This window comes from Brienomyrus brachyistius, chromosome 14, assembly GCF_023856365.1.
Source record: "Brienomyrus brachyistius isolate T26 chromosome 14, BBRACH_0.4, whole genome shotgun sequence".
Lineage (NCBI taxonomy): Eukaryota > Metazoa > Chordata > Actinopteri > Osteoglossiformes > Mormyridae > Brienomyrus > Brienomyrus brachyistius.
This window is the reverse complement of record NC_064546.1, coordinates 7775848-7790895: the sequence shown is the minus strand read 5'-3', so window position 1 is coordinate 7790895 and position 15048 is coordinate 7775848. Positions and strand designations below refer to the sequence as shown.

General features: G+C 37.5%; 1 protein-coding gene across 2 annotated transcripts in view; it reads right to left on the bottom strand.

Moving 5' to 3' along the window:
• Positions 1 to 2775: 2775 nt before the first annotated feature.
• Positions 2776 to 15048, bottom strand: part of g2e3 (G2/M-phase specific E3 ubiquitin protein ligase) — a 56757-nt gene continuing 44484 nt past the window's right edge. For both annotated transcript variants that reach the window (XM_048974935.1, XM_048974936.1), the window contains 6 exons: positions 8317 to 8422; positions 7886 to 8196; positions 5965 to 6146; positions 5680 to 5852; positions 4633 to 4844; positions 2776 to 4012 (listed from right to left, as the gene is read on the bottom strand). In XM_048974935.1, coding sequence (XP_048830892.1) covers positions 3765 to 4012; positions 4633 to 4844; positions 5680 to 5852; positions 5965 to 6146; positions 7886 to 8196; positions 8317 to 8422 — 1232 coding nt within the window. In that variant the 3' untranslated portion in view covers positions 2776 to 3764. The remainder of the gene's footprint in view (positions 4013 to 4632; positions 4845 to 5679; positions 5853 to 5964; positions 6147 to 7885; positions 8197 to 8316; positions 8423 to 15048) is intronic.

Here is a 15048-nt window from a genome sequence, read left to right as displayed (position 1 = left end):
ATTAAATTTAAAACAAGTGCAAAAACTCACGGAAAATTTGACGCTTCATGAAGCTGGATATTAATATTGGAATATCTTTTAAAATGAAGCAGCACATCTTATTTTTGCAGCACAAACAGGCATAAACGCAGCACTAACGAACCACCCCAATGTTAGATCCGAACGCTTGTTTTAGTGGCGCTGGGTAAACTTTTGGTGACCTGTGTAAATATTCAGTAATATCTCAAAAAATATAACGGATAGGACAGTGATTTCTGCAGCACAAATGCAGCACTAACGAATGAGCCTGGTTTCACATCCGAACGCCTTTGTAGGGGGGCTGGTTGAACTTTTGACCTTTACAAAAAACCTTTAATATCTCAAAGTAATTTTTTTTTTTTTTGTAGCACAAAGGCATCACTAACGAACAAGCCCAGTTTCGTGGCCGAACACCTTTGTAGGGGGGCTGGGTTACGTAATTGTCTGGGAAAATTAGCTATTATCTTTAAAACAAAAGCAGCACAAATCTTAATTTTTGCGGCTTAAATGTAGCACTAACCAAATACGATGGAATTTTTATTTATGCCAATTGTAGGGGCGGCAGCGTCACACAGCTATTTTCGAAGGGTGAGAAAATGCATTGTGGTGAATCGATTGAGATGGTGATTCAACTCCATTGATCTGTGTCATCACAATTGGTGAGGGTTCCCACTCTTTTCTACTGATCATATTCCAGGAAATATTAATTCATGATTTACGCTAGCTGGTATGACAGGTTGGGGTTGCGCCATACACCAATATTTCTCACTGTGGAAGTCTTATTTAAAAGCTGTGCATACTATGGTTGAAATAACTTCTCTAGGAAATCATCTCAGATATTAAGAATAAAGCAGACAGAAATGTAGAGCATTTAACTTTAATACATCCAAGTGAAAGCAATGTTTTGGATAACACCTGTTTTCTCTTGTTACTTTCTATCCTGTTTTTTTGTCTTAAATATACATGAAAATGGTTAACATCTATCTGTAAAACCAATAAACACTACCTGATACCAGCCAGCAGTGGTTAATATTTGTATTTGAAAGATAACTTACAATATTTTGCGTTTCAGCCTCTTTAGTTATAATGTTAGGTTATATCCCGAAAATTCCACAGGGGCTCTGATACATAGAACTTGCTTTCTACCATAATACTATTTCATGATGTGATCACTTTGCGGTTGCAGCCACATTCCAGCCGAAAGCAATTCACATATTCAAAACTTCATATGGCAATATTATTTGTTTGCTGGATTATTATTTTTCTAGGACAGTACAAGATTTTCCAGGACATTTTACATTTTCTGTTTCCATGTGTTTTCCATGACTGGAAGAAAGTTATGGTTAGTTGGAATAGGTGTGGACCTTCGACAACATTGACTCTTGAGCAGTTTGATGGCAAGTTACAAGATGAAAACCAGCTCCTCCAAACCCAAAACTATGGAACTCTGGGGAAAAAGAGTGCAATGTTCCTTTCAGGTAGCGGTGTGGGAACAGGGGTCTAGCTGTAGTGACTGTGTTTAAGTAGTTTCAGTTCTCGCTCACAAGTAACAAATAACATGAGATCAAAGCCACTATGGCCCACACCAGATGAAATGCTTTGAAGATGCCTGGATGGGTAGATGTGTACTAATTAAATCAGTGTTACCCAGCACCATTCTCTGGGACCCCAAGACAGTCCACATTTTTTCTTGTGGCCATTTTCCAGCCGATCAAGATTTCGAAATACCTGGTACGAATATGTTGGGAGTGATGGAAACAGCAAAAAGGTGAAATGACTGGAGGTCTCAAAGGACTGGACTAAATTATTCACAAAATAATCTCATCAGGCCTCTTACAAAGAAGGAATATTCACTTCGGTTTTAAAATTCAGGAAAGATCTTAGTTAATTTTTATCTCAAAACTAAGCTTATATGATATTTATCCATTATCCATATCCAAACACACAATTATCATATCAAAAGTTACCCCATTACAATCCAACAAATCAGATTAAAATATATAATGAGAATATTCCATCCATCCATCCATCCATTTTCCAAACCGCTTATCCTACTGGGTTGCGTGGGGTCCGGAGCCTATCCCGGAAGCAATGGGCATGAGGCAGGGAACAACCCAGGATGGGAGGCCAGCCAATCGCAGGGCACACTCACACACCATTCACACCTACGGGCAATTTAGCAAGTCCAATTAGCCAGCATGTTTTTGGACTGTGGGGGGAAATCGGAGTACCCGGAGGAAACCCCACGACGACATGGGGAGAACATGCAAACTCCGCACACGTAACCCAGGCGGAGACTCGAACCTGAGTCCCAGAGGTGTGATGAAACAGTGCTAACCACTGCACCACCATGCCACCCTCAATGAGAATATTTTAAAGTTTAAATACTACACGTGCAGCTAGGATGAGTAAACAATGGTTACAAAGGAGTCTACCAAAAATTGTATTACTACGTTAGACGTAAATTCAATAGAGCAGTAATCCAGCAGGAAAAAAAAAATATTTAGGCACCAACAATGCAGTTGCTTTTAACGTTTTGTTTTTAATAATTATTTAAAAATAACTGTTATACTGTGTTTTTACAGTTTCAGCAGCTAGCACTCTTATGCCATTCCCACCCCACTCTAATATCAGAATAGAGGAAAGCTCACTGTAGCTTCTAAACCAGGCATGCAGAACATCCTCCTGAAAAGGAGCATAATGGTCTATAGGTTGGAGAGTTAACTTTCAATTACAAACAGATTTACACCAGATGAATTAATATTCAGATCTTTTAATAGCAATATTAAAGCAATTAATAGTGAAGTAGCAGGAATGGGCAATTACTGCAATCCCTAAAGAATTACACTTCCACACTATACTAGATGGTGGTTTCTTCAGACACTAACAACAGAGCTGCTACTTCACATGAACGTCTTAGAACATAGTATTGAGAAGCTAGATCACTAAAATTAAGATCAGTCCTCTCAAAACCTTCATATTCAATTAGCATAAAAACACAAAACAGGGATGTGCAGCATTATCAGTAAAACAAAGCAAAAAAAATAAAATAAAACTAACCGCATTACTGCATGCATAATATATGTGAAAAACCATACCTCATCTAGCATAAATAAAACAGCCCTAGTACATATCCTCAGTTTGGATGCAGGTCATCTGTAAAGTGCCATCAGCAGACTGACTAACTGAATGAAACTCTGTCCATTACAGCTATTCTAACAAACTATAGTGTGATAAGATAAAAACAAAAACTAGCAGTAACAGAGATTATCTTTAAAAGTTATTTATATTGCATTTCAGAAATATACACTTGCAACCTTCAGAAAAATGAATTGGTCAATAAAAAAGAACAAAAAAAAACATTACCATTGTAAAAATAATCGAGAAAGACTAGACATTTTTTGATACCATTTCAATAATCTACAAAGCTACAAATAGATATCTAACTGGTAATTAATAGAAATTTAATTCTACTCAACATGTGATTCTATATATGTAACACTACAATGTAAATGAACACATGTAGAAATATACCATACAACCACAAGAATAAAAATCAGGTGATTTTTTTTTATTGTTAAAGCTCAGTGAGTTCAGTGTTTATAGAAATTAATGCTGGAAAAAAAGGGCTAATTGCATGGTCGGTATGAAAATGACTATGCCATATCCTTAAGATTGCAGATAATTAAAAAAAATTGTGAATTCTAACATATGATGACCCTTTATACTGTTTAGCAACAAAAATATTATAGAGTCTGCATCATTGTAAGCTGACATACTGCATACTCCATGTGTTTCTTAAAGATCTCATATGAGGTGAGCACAGGAAGCACAATGTGGTTGAAGCTAGGATGGCGTTCAGGAAACACACCTACGGAGATTTGTGGGTGTAGAAATGACAGACTGGGGGCAGGATTAAATCCTACTGCAGGGACTGCATCTGCTGAAGTAGCAAAAATGAGGATATCCTCTAATGTTGTTGCACATCTGCCCTCTGAAAGACAAGAAGTCAACATGGGCTATTGAAATACAAGACCCTGACATCAGTCAAACACACTCGTTTCATACGGGGAGGAGTCACTGAGGAAATTTAAAAGGGCCCCATTATGCTTTTAGTTTTCCCCTGTCCTTTTTTGTGTAAAATAGCTTTATGTGCATGTAAATGGTCTGCAGAGTTTTAAGGCCCAAAAGCACACACACCAAAAGGAGTAACTCATCAGAACTACAGAAAACACACTTTTCTAATCTTCCTGAAATGCCTCGTTCAAATTCCAGCCTTTACTTCTGTGACATGGTGAGGTCACCACATAGCACAAGCCATATTGAGCGCCAACCTGCAAGGATCTGTCTGCAGACTGCAGGCAGGGGCAGAACGTGTAGGATACGATAATCAATCACACTGGGCTCACTGGAGGTGAAGCTAAAAGCTCCATCTGTATATTTCAGTGATTATAGACATAGTGAATTGAGATGTACAGTATGAAAAAGAATTATTTGTAACGTTGAAGCATATAAATCTATTCTAGTACACCGCAAAATAAAATTATGAAGAGTGAAAATAAGTATAATAGGGCCTTGAAAATTACAGCATCTATAAAGTTTCATATATCGTACCTTCACATTCATGTAGGTACTGCCTCCAGAAACCCACTACTGTTCGTTCTTTCTTTTTCTTCTCCTCATTAACAGAGAACTGGACAGAGAACAGGCTATCCATTGTGCCAGCTGACATCTTTTCAGATGAGGAGCAAAACAGATCACAGAACGGTCCAGGGAACATTTGGATTTGTTCAAAGAGACCCAAAGTATTCAGACCCTCACGAAATCTAAAACACAAAATAAACACATTAGCATTATGTGAACCAAGCAGTTTCTAGGCTTGGGTAGTATGACAGTATCATGGCTTTGGTATTTAAAAATTTCAATGGTATTACTTCTAATACTGTGAAAAATATAGAAATTTCTCATTCTATTAAACAGAGATGGAGATGCTATGTTGAGACGATGTATTCCATGTAGTACATGAAACAAAAAAATTTAATTAAAAAGTCCAAGAAGAATGCACATGTGAAGATTCATACCACAAAAACGAAATATGTCATGTACACTGTCATGTACTGTAAACTGTTGGAGTATGTATGGCATACCTAGTGTGGATGTGGCTGCAAATCGGCCAATGACAGAGGTGTCAAATAATAGGTGGCCTTTTTATCTTTTCAATTAGTTGTCTCGTTCCCCTAGTGCTCAACTTCCACACTGATGGGCCCATTTAGGCTCTCTTTCATTCTGGAGTTTACAGTAGCCTACATGATTTACATTTTTTCAAAACACAATCAAACACTGCATAACAGGGGAAATGTGTAGAAAGTGTGACGATATGTTACGAAAAACAGACACAAAGTTCAAAGTTCAAATTCAAAAGAACATCATCTTCCCAAGAAAACTTAATGAAGTTTGATGAATACATTAATCGCAGATGAATGGTAACGGCATTAAATTTTAAATCTTCATTGTATTTGTACAGATTCAACACATTCAGTAGTTTTACTCCAAAAAATATGAAAAAATTCTCATAAAAAATTTAAGATGATCTGAATTAATAAAATTGATATTTCTCCATTACAATTAAACACACATTCAGAAAATATCTTTTGTACTAACCTTTGAAGTGGTAATTGCATTCTTGTTATAAAATGAAAGGTCACAATATCATCCACTAGCTGCTGTTTGTCAGAAAGGCAATTAACTTGTCTGAAACATCCAGCTACTTTCAGATATTCTGTTGAGGAACTGACTGCCTCTTTTAATTCCTTTAAAGATCGGGCATCTCTTATCTGGGGGGAAATGTGGACATTTATAAATAAATTTCAATAAACCTCCATAACTATGCTGATTTCAAACTGATAAGGATCAGAACTGATGCACTGCAGACTTGTTTTTGCATACCTTCTTCACTTTTTCTGCTAAAACGGTGTCTACCATGTCTCTCACTGTCAGGCGGCTATCGCTGGGAAAATTGAAAAGGCATTTGTACAAAGCTCTAGAGAAGAACCTTGGCGGTGGTCCCCCATGGACAAGACTTAGAGCCAGAATGCATCCTGCATCAAAATACAGGTCATCTCGTAGAGCTGCAGAATAAGCAAAGCAAATTAACACAACCTATTGAAATGGGCATCCAAACCTTGCCAGTCAGAAATGTGATCATCAAATAAATTAGAGATAAGCATTCACCCAAAGTGGGGGTGAGCACTGACTAGACCTGAGTTAATCAAATCAGCTTTTCGGATGAATACTGATCATAACCAACAAGACTGAGCTTGAATGTAAACATTCTTGTTCTACAATTTTCTGCACACTAGAGAAGTATTTATCCATATACATGCAAGAATTGCTTTCAACTCAAAATACTAAACCAGTATCTTGTTACAGCAGAGATCATCTCTTGTCATAGCTATTAACAAGCTTTAGCACACATAGCAAATAAGCTAGAAACACAAAATGGTCAATGTGCATCTCAAAAAATTCCTGGTTTGGTTTTTTTAAAACATACAGTAAAATCCCGTTATAGTGGACTCGCTTAAAACAGAATTTTGATTATAACGGACAAACAATTTGGTCCCCAGGGCCGCTTTTAGCTGTAGTTTTGTCTAGCTATAATGGACACACAGGCTCTGCCTTCAAGCCGGTGATATCCAGCGCAGATACGTAGTCGGGATTATTAATAATAGTCACGCATCTGGTCAGGTAAAGTTAGATCACTACATGTACAATATAATAATCTATACCACAAATGTGTCTGTTGGGGTGTGGCATGAGGAAATGGTATACTGTAGTTGTGTTCTGGGCATACAGCACATGGATATAACGGACTTTGGATATAATGCTCTGTTTTTCCAGGTCCCTTTACTGTATGAATGCCAGAAAAGTGAGTATTGAATTTTGCTGTGGTCACTCATGGACAAGCCATTTTGAGACTTTGGAGAAAACTCATTTGTAAAGTCAGGTAGTAAATGGTGCGTTCCATTTGCCCTCGAAACTCAGATTCCGAAATTTGAAGCCGGAAGTTACGACATGCGCACTCAAGTTTCTCGGAGATCTGAGAAATATCTTGGAGCAGCACAGAGGATCCCGAGTTCAGAATCCAAGTTGGCTGCACCCTTTATCAACAGAAGTGAAAGTTGTAGTTTAAGCACTACTACTCATTTGTGGCTCATTAAATCAGTCGCACACACTATACCGTCCAACTTACCTGTGGACGTGTTGCTACGGAGTTTTATATGTAAAGCACCGAGCGTAATGTGTTATCAACTGATATTGCTAACAATGGCTAACAATTAACCAAGCTTGATTAGTCGGATTATTTGTCTGATTTAAGGTAGTTCGAGCTAATTGTAAGTGAACGAAAATGAAGGTCATTTAAACTGAGGTGCCTTAAATCCAACAAGTTGTCCGACTCAGCAAAAAAATCTTGCTTTTTGATATAGGTCCATGGTATTGCTTTTTCTGTGGCAAATGGAATGCATCGACTTGGTTTTCTCCGAGTTTTTAGCATATGTAATCTTGGCAAATGAAACTCGGATCTGAAGGCAAACGGAACACACCAAAAGTCTGTTGGTGACCTATGAGCCTGAACCTGCCCCTTATTAAGTAAAATTCAGTAAAAGTATTTTCAAAGTCATGAGGAAAAGGCATAAATTGACAGCATGGATCTCAGGATTTTATGAATCGAACTGCAGTGAATCATCAAAAACCATTATCATGATAAATCATGAAATAAATATTTTACTCTTGCCTAATGAAGACATTAAGTTACTTTTACCCCCTACCACTCCACCCCCCAAAAAACAAAAGTATAGCAGTATTTTACCTTGAGAATCCAAAGCTAAGTTTTTCTTGTTTTCAGGACCCTGAAAGACTGACAAGTTTTGCAAGTCCTGCACCAGAAGCCTCAAAAACCGGCGTTGGTTCCCAGAACCAACATCCTCGCTGTGCAGTTTATCTCCAGGAAAAGTCACAGTCATGGTGTGGTGTGGGTCAAAGTCATTCTGTCTCAAAATCTGTTGGGCAGCCTTTAAAACTCCATCTTTTTTTATCTCAACCAAAGTGAAATGGAGTGGTGATATTTTTTTGGACAGACAGTGCAAGATCTCCTGAGGTGAATTCATCTGAAAAGAGGATCTGTTGGGAGAAAATAAATAAATAAATATACCAAAAAGCATGTCATGCTACTCATACTGCACACACACATGATAGCAATACTAAAACATGGGAGTTCTTTGAGCATGAGGCCTTACATACTTTTTACAAACTATGGCAGAATGGAGAGAAGTTTGTTGTCTTTTCAGGTGTCTTTTCTTCTCCTGTTCCCCTGATGCTGGAGATTTTATATGCTGACAGACAACACCTTTAAATACAAATTTAGAAAAAAAAAAAATCACCAAATGTAATTGCAAGGTTTCTCAATTTTATCAGAAGTCACCATACCTTAAAAAGGATATTGCTGCCGCGGAAAGGGTGCAACGTCAGACTACAAGAATGATTCCTGGTCTTAGAGGAATGTCTTATGAGGAGAGGTTAGCTGAGCTGAATCTGTTCAGCCTCACACAAAGGAGATTAAGGGGAGACATGATCCAGGTATATAAGATCCTAACAGGTCTGGATACTGTTCAGCCAAATGGCTATTTCAATATTGGTTTAAATACTTGATTTCATGGCCAAAGGTGGAAATTAGCGGGAGAACATTTTTAACTGAATTTGAGAAACCACTTCTTCTAGTTAGTTCTTTAGTTTGAGTACGGAATAATCTTTCTGTTCAAGTAGTGCAGGCTACAACCCTGGGTACATAAGATTTTAACAACTCTGAGCTATTAGTTAAGTTCTCCCAAAACAAGCTTGATCGGCCGAATGGCCTCCTTTTGTTTGTAAATTTCTTATGTTCTTAAGTACAAGATTTCCAAGGTAAAATACTGTAATCAATTATACCACCCAAGATGTGATTAATCTTAAGTTTAGAACCTATTCAAGACCACAGATTTCCCATCCATCCATCCATCCATCGTAAAGGTACTCAAGCAATATTTCGAAGATTGATGAGCTTCTACCCTGGAGCTAAAAACATTCTAGACTTGCATCTGTGTGAATGAAACATGAAGTAGTAATCCAAAACTCAAAAATCAGACAGGAAATACATGACTTTGGTGATAATCAACCCTTCTACATTGCAGGGGTTAGGACAGCAGGCCCCCTACGATCTAGAAAATTGCGCAAATGTTTTGGTCCCCAAGGCGAGCGAAGAATGTTTAATTTTAGCACAGTTTATGGTACAAAAAGATACAAGAACCACAACATACAAAGATCACTGTGAGATATCAAGAGGCTGCTGTAAACACACTTGGTGTCCTCCAAACTAGCACTGTACATACTTTTTATGCATTTATGAGTTATAGTCTGCCAACCTTCATGTCCCATGAACGGCTCATGTCTGAGTCAAACAGCTAGAATGACTAGAATGATAATGAGTTTCAGAAAGCACATGCAGAACTGATTTTTTAAAATAAAAAATACTAGATAATTATGAAAAGGAGCCATTTTTAGATTTGCAAAGCTTGCTAAATTTTCTTTCCTTTGACTGACCAAAAATGTTTTAGCGAAAGATATTGTTTTGAACCCAGCACACTATCATGGTCCTTGTGATGTGACAATTGCATGTGCATGAAATGCAATACCAACATTGTATAAGCCTGTTAGAGTGGCACAGGAGTGCAGCAGGTAGCACTGTTCTTGCATTCTGCTACTTTTTGTGTGTACAGCCTAGTTCTTACTTTACTTTTCTACGTGCACTTTTTGGCTGAGGATCTTCCCCTCTGCAGCTTGAATTCATACTACATTTGACTGTGGATGGTCGCAGTCGGTACACATATTTAGCAGTGATATTCCACCAGACCAGGAGAGGGCTAATGTATTGCAACAAAGAAATACGAATGTGTGACCCTGCAATGGTTGGTTGGTTCCTGCTGATGCATATAAATGATATGGATACCAATATATACAGTAAACTGGTGAAATTTGCAGATGACACCAAGGTGGGTGGTGTAGCAGCTACTGAATTAGTGGCTCAGCAGCTACAGCGGGATCTTGATTTAATTAGTGACTGGGCCGATACCTGGCAGATGAAATTTAACGTCGATAAATGTAAGGTACTCCATCTAGGGAGCAGAAATATAAAGTACAGGTATTTCATGGGTGTCACTGAAATAAAGGTAGCTTATCATGAGAAATACCTTGGTGTGTATGTTGATGCTTCCATGTCCCATTCTCGCCAGTGTGGGGAAGCAATAAAAAAGGCCAATAGGATGTTGGGGTATATCTCCAGGTGTGTAGAGTTTAAGTCAAGGGAGGTAATGCTAAGATTATACAATTCCTTGGTGAGACCTCACCTAGAATATTGTGTGCAGGTTTGGTCACCATATCTTAAAAAGGACATTGTGGCCTTAGAAAAGGTGCAGCGTAGGGCCACAAAAATTATTCCTGGTCTGGAGGAATGTCATACAAGGAACGGTTACTTGAGCTAAATCTGTTCAGTCTCAAGCAAAGGAGACTGAGGGGGGACATGATCCAGGTATATAAGATTCTAACAGGTTTGGATGCTGTTCAACCAAATAGTTACTTCAGCATTAGTTTAAATACACGAACTCGTGGCCATAGGTGGAAATTAGCGGGAGAACATTTCAAGCTGGATTTAAGGAAGCACTTCTTTACACAGCGTGTAGTCAGAGTATGGAATAGCCTTCCTGATAATGTAGTGCAAGCTGAATCTTTGGGTTCCTTTAAATCAGAGCTAGATAAGATTTTAACGACTCTGAGCTATTAGTTTAGTTCTCCCCAAGCGAGCTTGATGGGCCGAATGGCCTCCTCTCGTTTGTATAGTTCTTATGTTCTTATGAATCTATTATAAACGATTACTCAATAAATCCTTAAAGTGGTAAATAACTCAATTATTAATACAATTATGACAGCCCTAGTTGATATGCTTCTTCAGAAGACAATCAATATAAAAGTAACAATCATGTCAGTAATTAGGAAAACAACCTTTAATTTACAGATATAGAAATGTTTAAATCCACATCAGAGGTGTGGAAATCAATTTTTTTTCTACTTGTCCACGGACAAGTAAACTTAGAAAATTCACTTGCCCAAACAAACAACAAAAGTGAAAAAAAATCTTTTTTTCAGGCCTCTTTTATTGATACCAAAACTGCCTTCCATTTTAAAACTGAAAAAAGTTCTTTCAGGGAGTAATATTTTGCCACCTTGCTCTAGAACATTATATAAAAGATGTTTTTTTTAATCATACTCATGGTCCCTTTCAGCTTTTGTTTTTCATTTCTTGAACTCATTGTCGGGTTTTTCAGGGCCTGTTGTGCAAGTTTTAATCAAGAAACGATCCATTTCTCATCCGCGATAAATAATAATAAAAAATCAGATTACATCGTAATGTCAGCATGAAAAAAATGGCCGCATCTCCAAGCGTGTAAATAGTTGGGTAAAATACTTATGTAAGACCGTAAGAGTGCTTCCCCTTTGAAAAATCAGCCGTCGTTTTGTAAACAATATTGAAGACCAATTTGAGACATGAAGAACATGCCTAAGTTGAATGTTCCCACATGAAGTACGTACCCAAATGTTTAAAATTTGAAAGTAATGGTAAAAATGTGCCCTGCACAGCACATATAATAATTTTTTCTCCAGAAAATTTCACATCCACGGACAACTGAAACCAGAAAAACACGCTTGTCCGACGGTCAATTTACCCATGTTGGACGAGTCAGGTGTTGAATTTCTGCACTCCTGCACATCGATAAAGATCAAGAATCAGGTATTTGTGTGAAAGTTCACATAAGCAGAATTCTATAAGAATGGCTTCTGAAACAAACAAAACCATAAAAGTAGTGATGCACTGATAAGAAAAACACCCAGATACTGATTGTTTGGGAGGTTTAAAGGGAGATTCCACCGAAATAAAGTAAAACATAAATTTTATTCCAAAAATATAAGTATTTTTTGGTAAGAAAACACCAGCTCTGGCATACAAGAGTTCCAGAGCACTATAACTGTATATACAGTACAGTGGTACCTTGGAATACAAACTTAATTGGTTCCAGAAGGTAGATCAAATTGCAATTTGGTCAAATTTCAGCTTAACACTCTAGAGTCTAGGGGTAGGGAACACACTTTCACTGACTGGGGCATGGTCACACATTTCATTCAGTATGATAAGCTTAATTTATGGCAAATAAATTATTTCTTATATATTTGTTTTGGCATTAAACTCATCTTAATCTTAGTGCAGCCACCTCAGTTTTCCCCTCCAAGCCAGCTGCCTGCTGGCTGCCTGCCAAAAGCCATCCAAAGGGAGTAACCCCCCTCCTTCTGGGGGAGTGTCTAAATTCTTATCTAAACCCGCCCATTTATTCACTTGCAGGGTGTTACCATGAGATGGCGCTTTCTTTACAAAAACACATTTTAGTTGTGGTCACAAGTTTACATACACAAGTACAACAGGTATCAACCAGAATCTTATGGTAGTCATTAGCAAGCTTCTGGCATTATTCTGGCTGAATCTGACCACTCGTCTTTGCAGAATTTCTAGTTAATTTAACTTTGTTCCGTTCCTGACACGGACCCAGCTTTTAAGCTTAACCCACAAATTTTCAATAGGGTTGAGATCAGGGGTACTTCACAAAACAGAATTTCTTGCTAAGCGAATAACTTCTTAGAGTTAAGGTAAATTGAAGACATAGCCGAATTTTTTACAACGCCCGAGACAAACAGGGCTAGGTACTTGGCTAGCTAGCATGCTGGTACACGCGAAGCCAATGCTATGATATTATACAGTACATGGAAAAAAAAAAACCCTTGGAAATGCAAAGAATGCGCTTTCTATCTCTGCCTTCAACCAAACAGGAACTGTTTTGAAGCTTGGCATCCTGATCACGAGTGACAATTCATTGTTCTAATATTCATTTATTGTTTTGTATTATTCCTATAATGTGATTGCACATTTTATTCATCAACGGTTACTCAGTTGTGTGTTATAAATTGTAAAAAGGGTAGTACAGTCGAACCTCATTACTATGTACAAGACGGGATATCAAGAACATGTACGTTATAAGCATAGAACGTTGTAACCACTTAGTGCAAGATGGATGAAAGAACTCATGAAATATCCATGTAAATGATAAAACTTTAATAGAACAGACCCTTAAATTGACTACAAAACAAATGAACACATTATTACTTGTTAAATAATTCGACAAAGCTCATTTGGATCCTTGAAATTTTCCTTAAATTACTCACGATTACTTAGTGCCGGCCGGCGATACACGGCAACGAAAATACACAACGGCTGGTCAAAATGGATTTTTAAATTAAACATTCGCATCCAAATTGGCATTTGGCCTGAAAATATTAATGATATTATGATATTAAATCATAAAATCCTTTACTTCCATTATTATTCTGAATTCACAATTACCGGCATGACCGGTATTTCACAAGGTTTAATAAACAAAGAATACGCACACAACACTTAACAAGCAATTACTACGCAGTCCAGTAACGATCGGTCAAGGCAACTCATTTAACCCGGAAGTTTGAATTTTACTTTAAATGCCAAGCAACGCAATAGACAAATGTGCATTGTCGGGCGAAGATCAGGTAGATACAGGTAGATGTAGCGACACATGTTGTGGTGGGCGGGGAGAGCGCTGTACGTTGTAACAATGGTTAGTTTTCGTATTTTCTCTAGAAATTTGGACGTTGTATCGAAGTTTACGCTGTAAGGGTGTACGCTGTAAACAATGGCTGCTATTGGAATAATACATAGGCTAAAAACGGGAATTAGAAACCTGTATGTTGAAAAGGTGAAAACGTTGTATCCGGGATACGTAGTAACGAGGTTCGACTGTATTGTGTCTTTTCTTGCAGTTTTTTGCAATTGCTAAGACAGGGTAGTATCTCTTCACATGCCTGATCCATCCTTGGCATTGCCCTGGAGAAGTTGTAACACTTTAGTAATCCTCATACAATTTTTAATGCCCTAGATCTATAAGATTCAGAGCTCAAAAATCATGGCTAGTAATGTTTATAATGTGATATTAAACAATTTGTCAGCGCCACTGAAAATAGGTTTTTGAAAAGTATATGTTTAAAGTAGAGTTTAACAAAAAAATTGAATAATCACATTCTAAATGATCTTAGTTTATTGGTGCTAAATAACAGCATTTGTTGCAATTTAGGATCAAGGTTTTTTTAGATAGGTGAAATATTTTACAGTTTTCTAAATTTTTGAAAGCATTTTGGGAACAAAAATGCCAATTGCCAAAAGTCATTTATTGAATCAGTCACTTGCTTGGAGAAACTTTAAACCGTGATCACCTAGTCAGACAACTTGCAGATCTCAGTCATCCTTTCTGAAAAACTCAAAACACATTCCCATTTATCAAAACACATTTTGAACAATGGTGAACTTTGCAAAATAGAAAATACAGGCCGCAGAGGTTAAGCACATCCAGCACACAGTAGTCATTCAAACACAATGACTCAAACTTGTTCACACACACTTCTAAACATTTGAAGCCAAAGAATGACTAGAACATAGAATATGTGCCATACGTGAATAGCAGCTGAATTTCGACATCAAGGTACAAATGGGTCACAGAGGATTCTTTCTGCATCGCCCAACAAGGGATAGCATCGCTAGACCCAACCCTGAGATATGGTGATGAGGCCGAATGAATATTCTTCCGTGACTCTGGCTTGGCAGTTGCACAACATTTTACTGTAATCTGCCTCTCATTTGTTTACTTTTTGGCTTTGTCCTTTACAGTAACTTTCCTGGAGTACTGAATACGGCAAATGTTACATATTAGTTATCAGTCATACCTGTACAGTATACAAATACTTTTGGTACATGACAAAAAATTTTTTTTTACTATAGTCTTGCAGTTTCTAATTTACATGCCAACAACA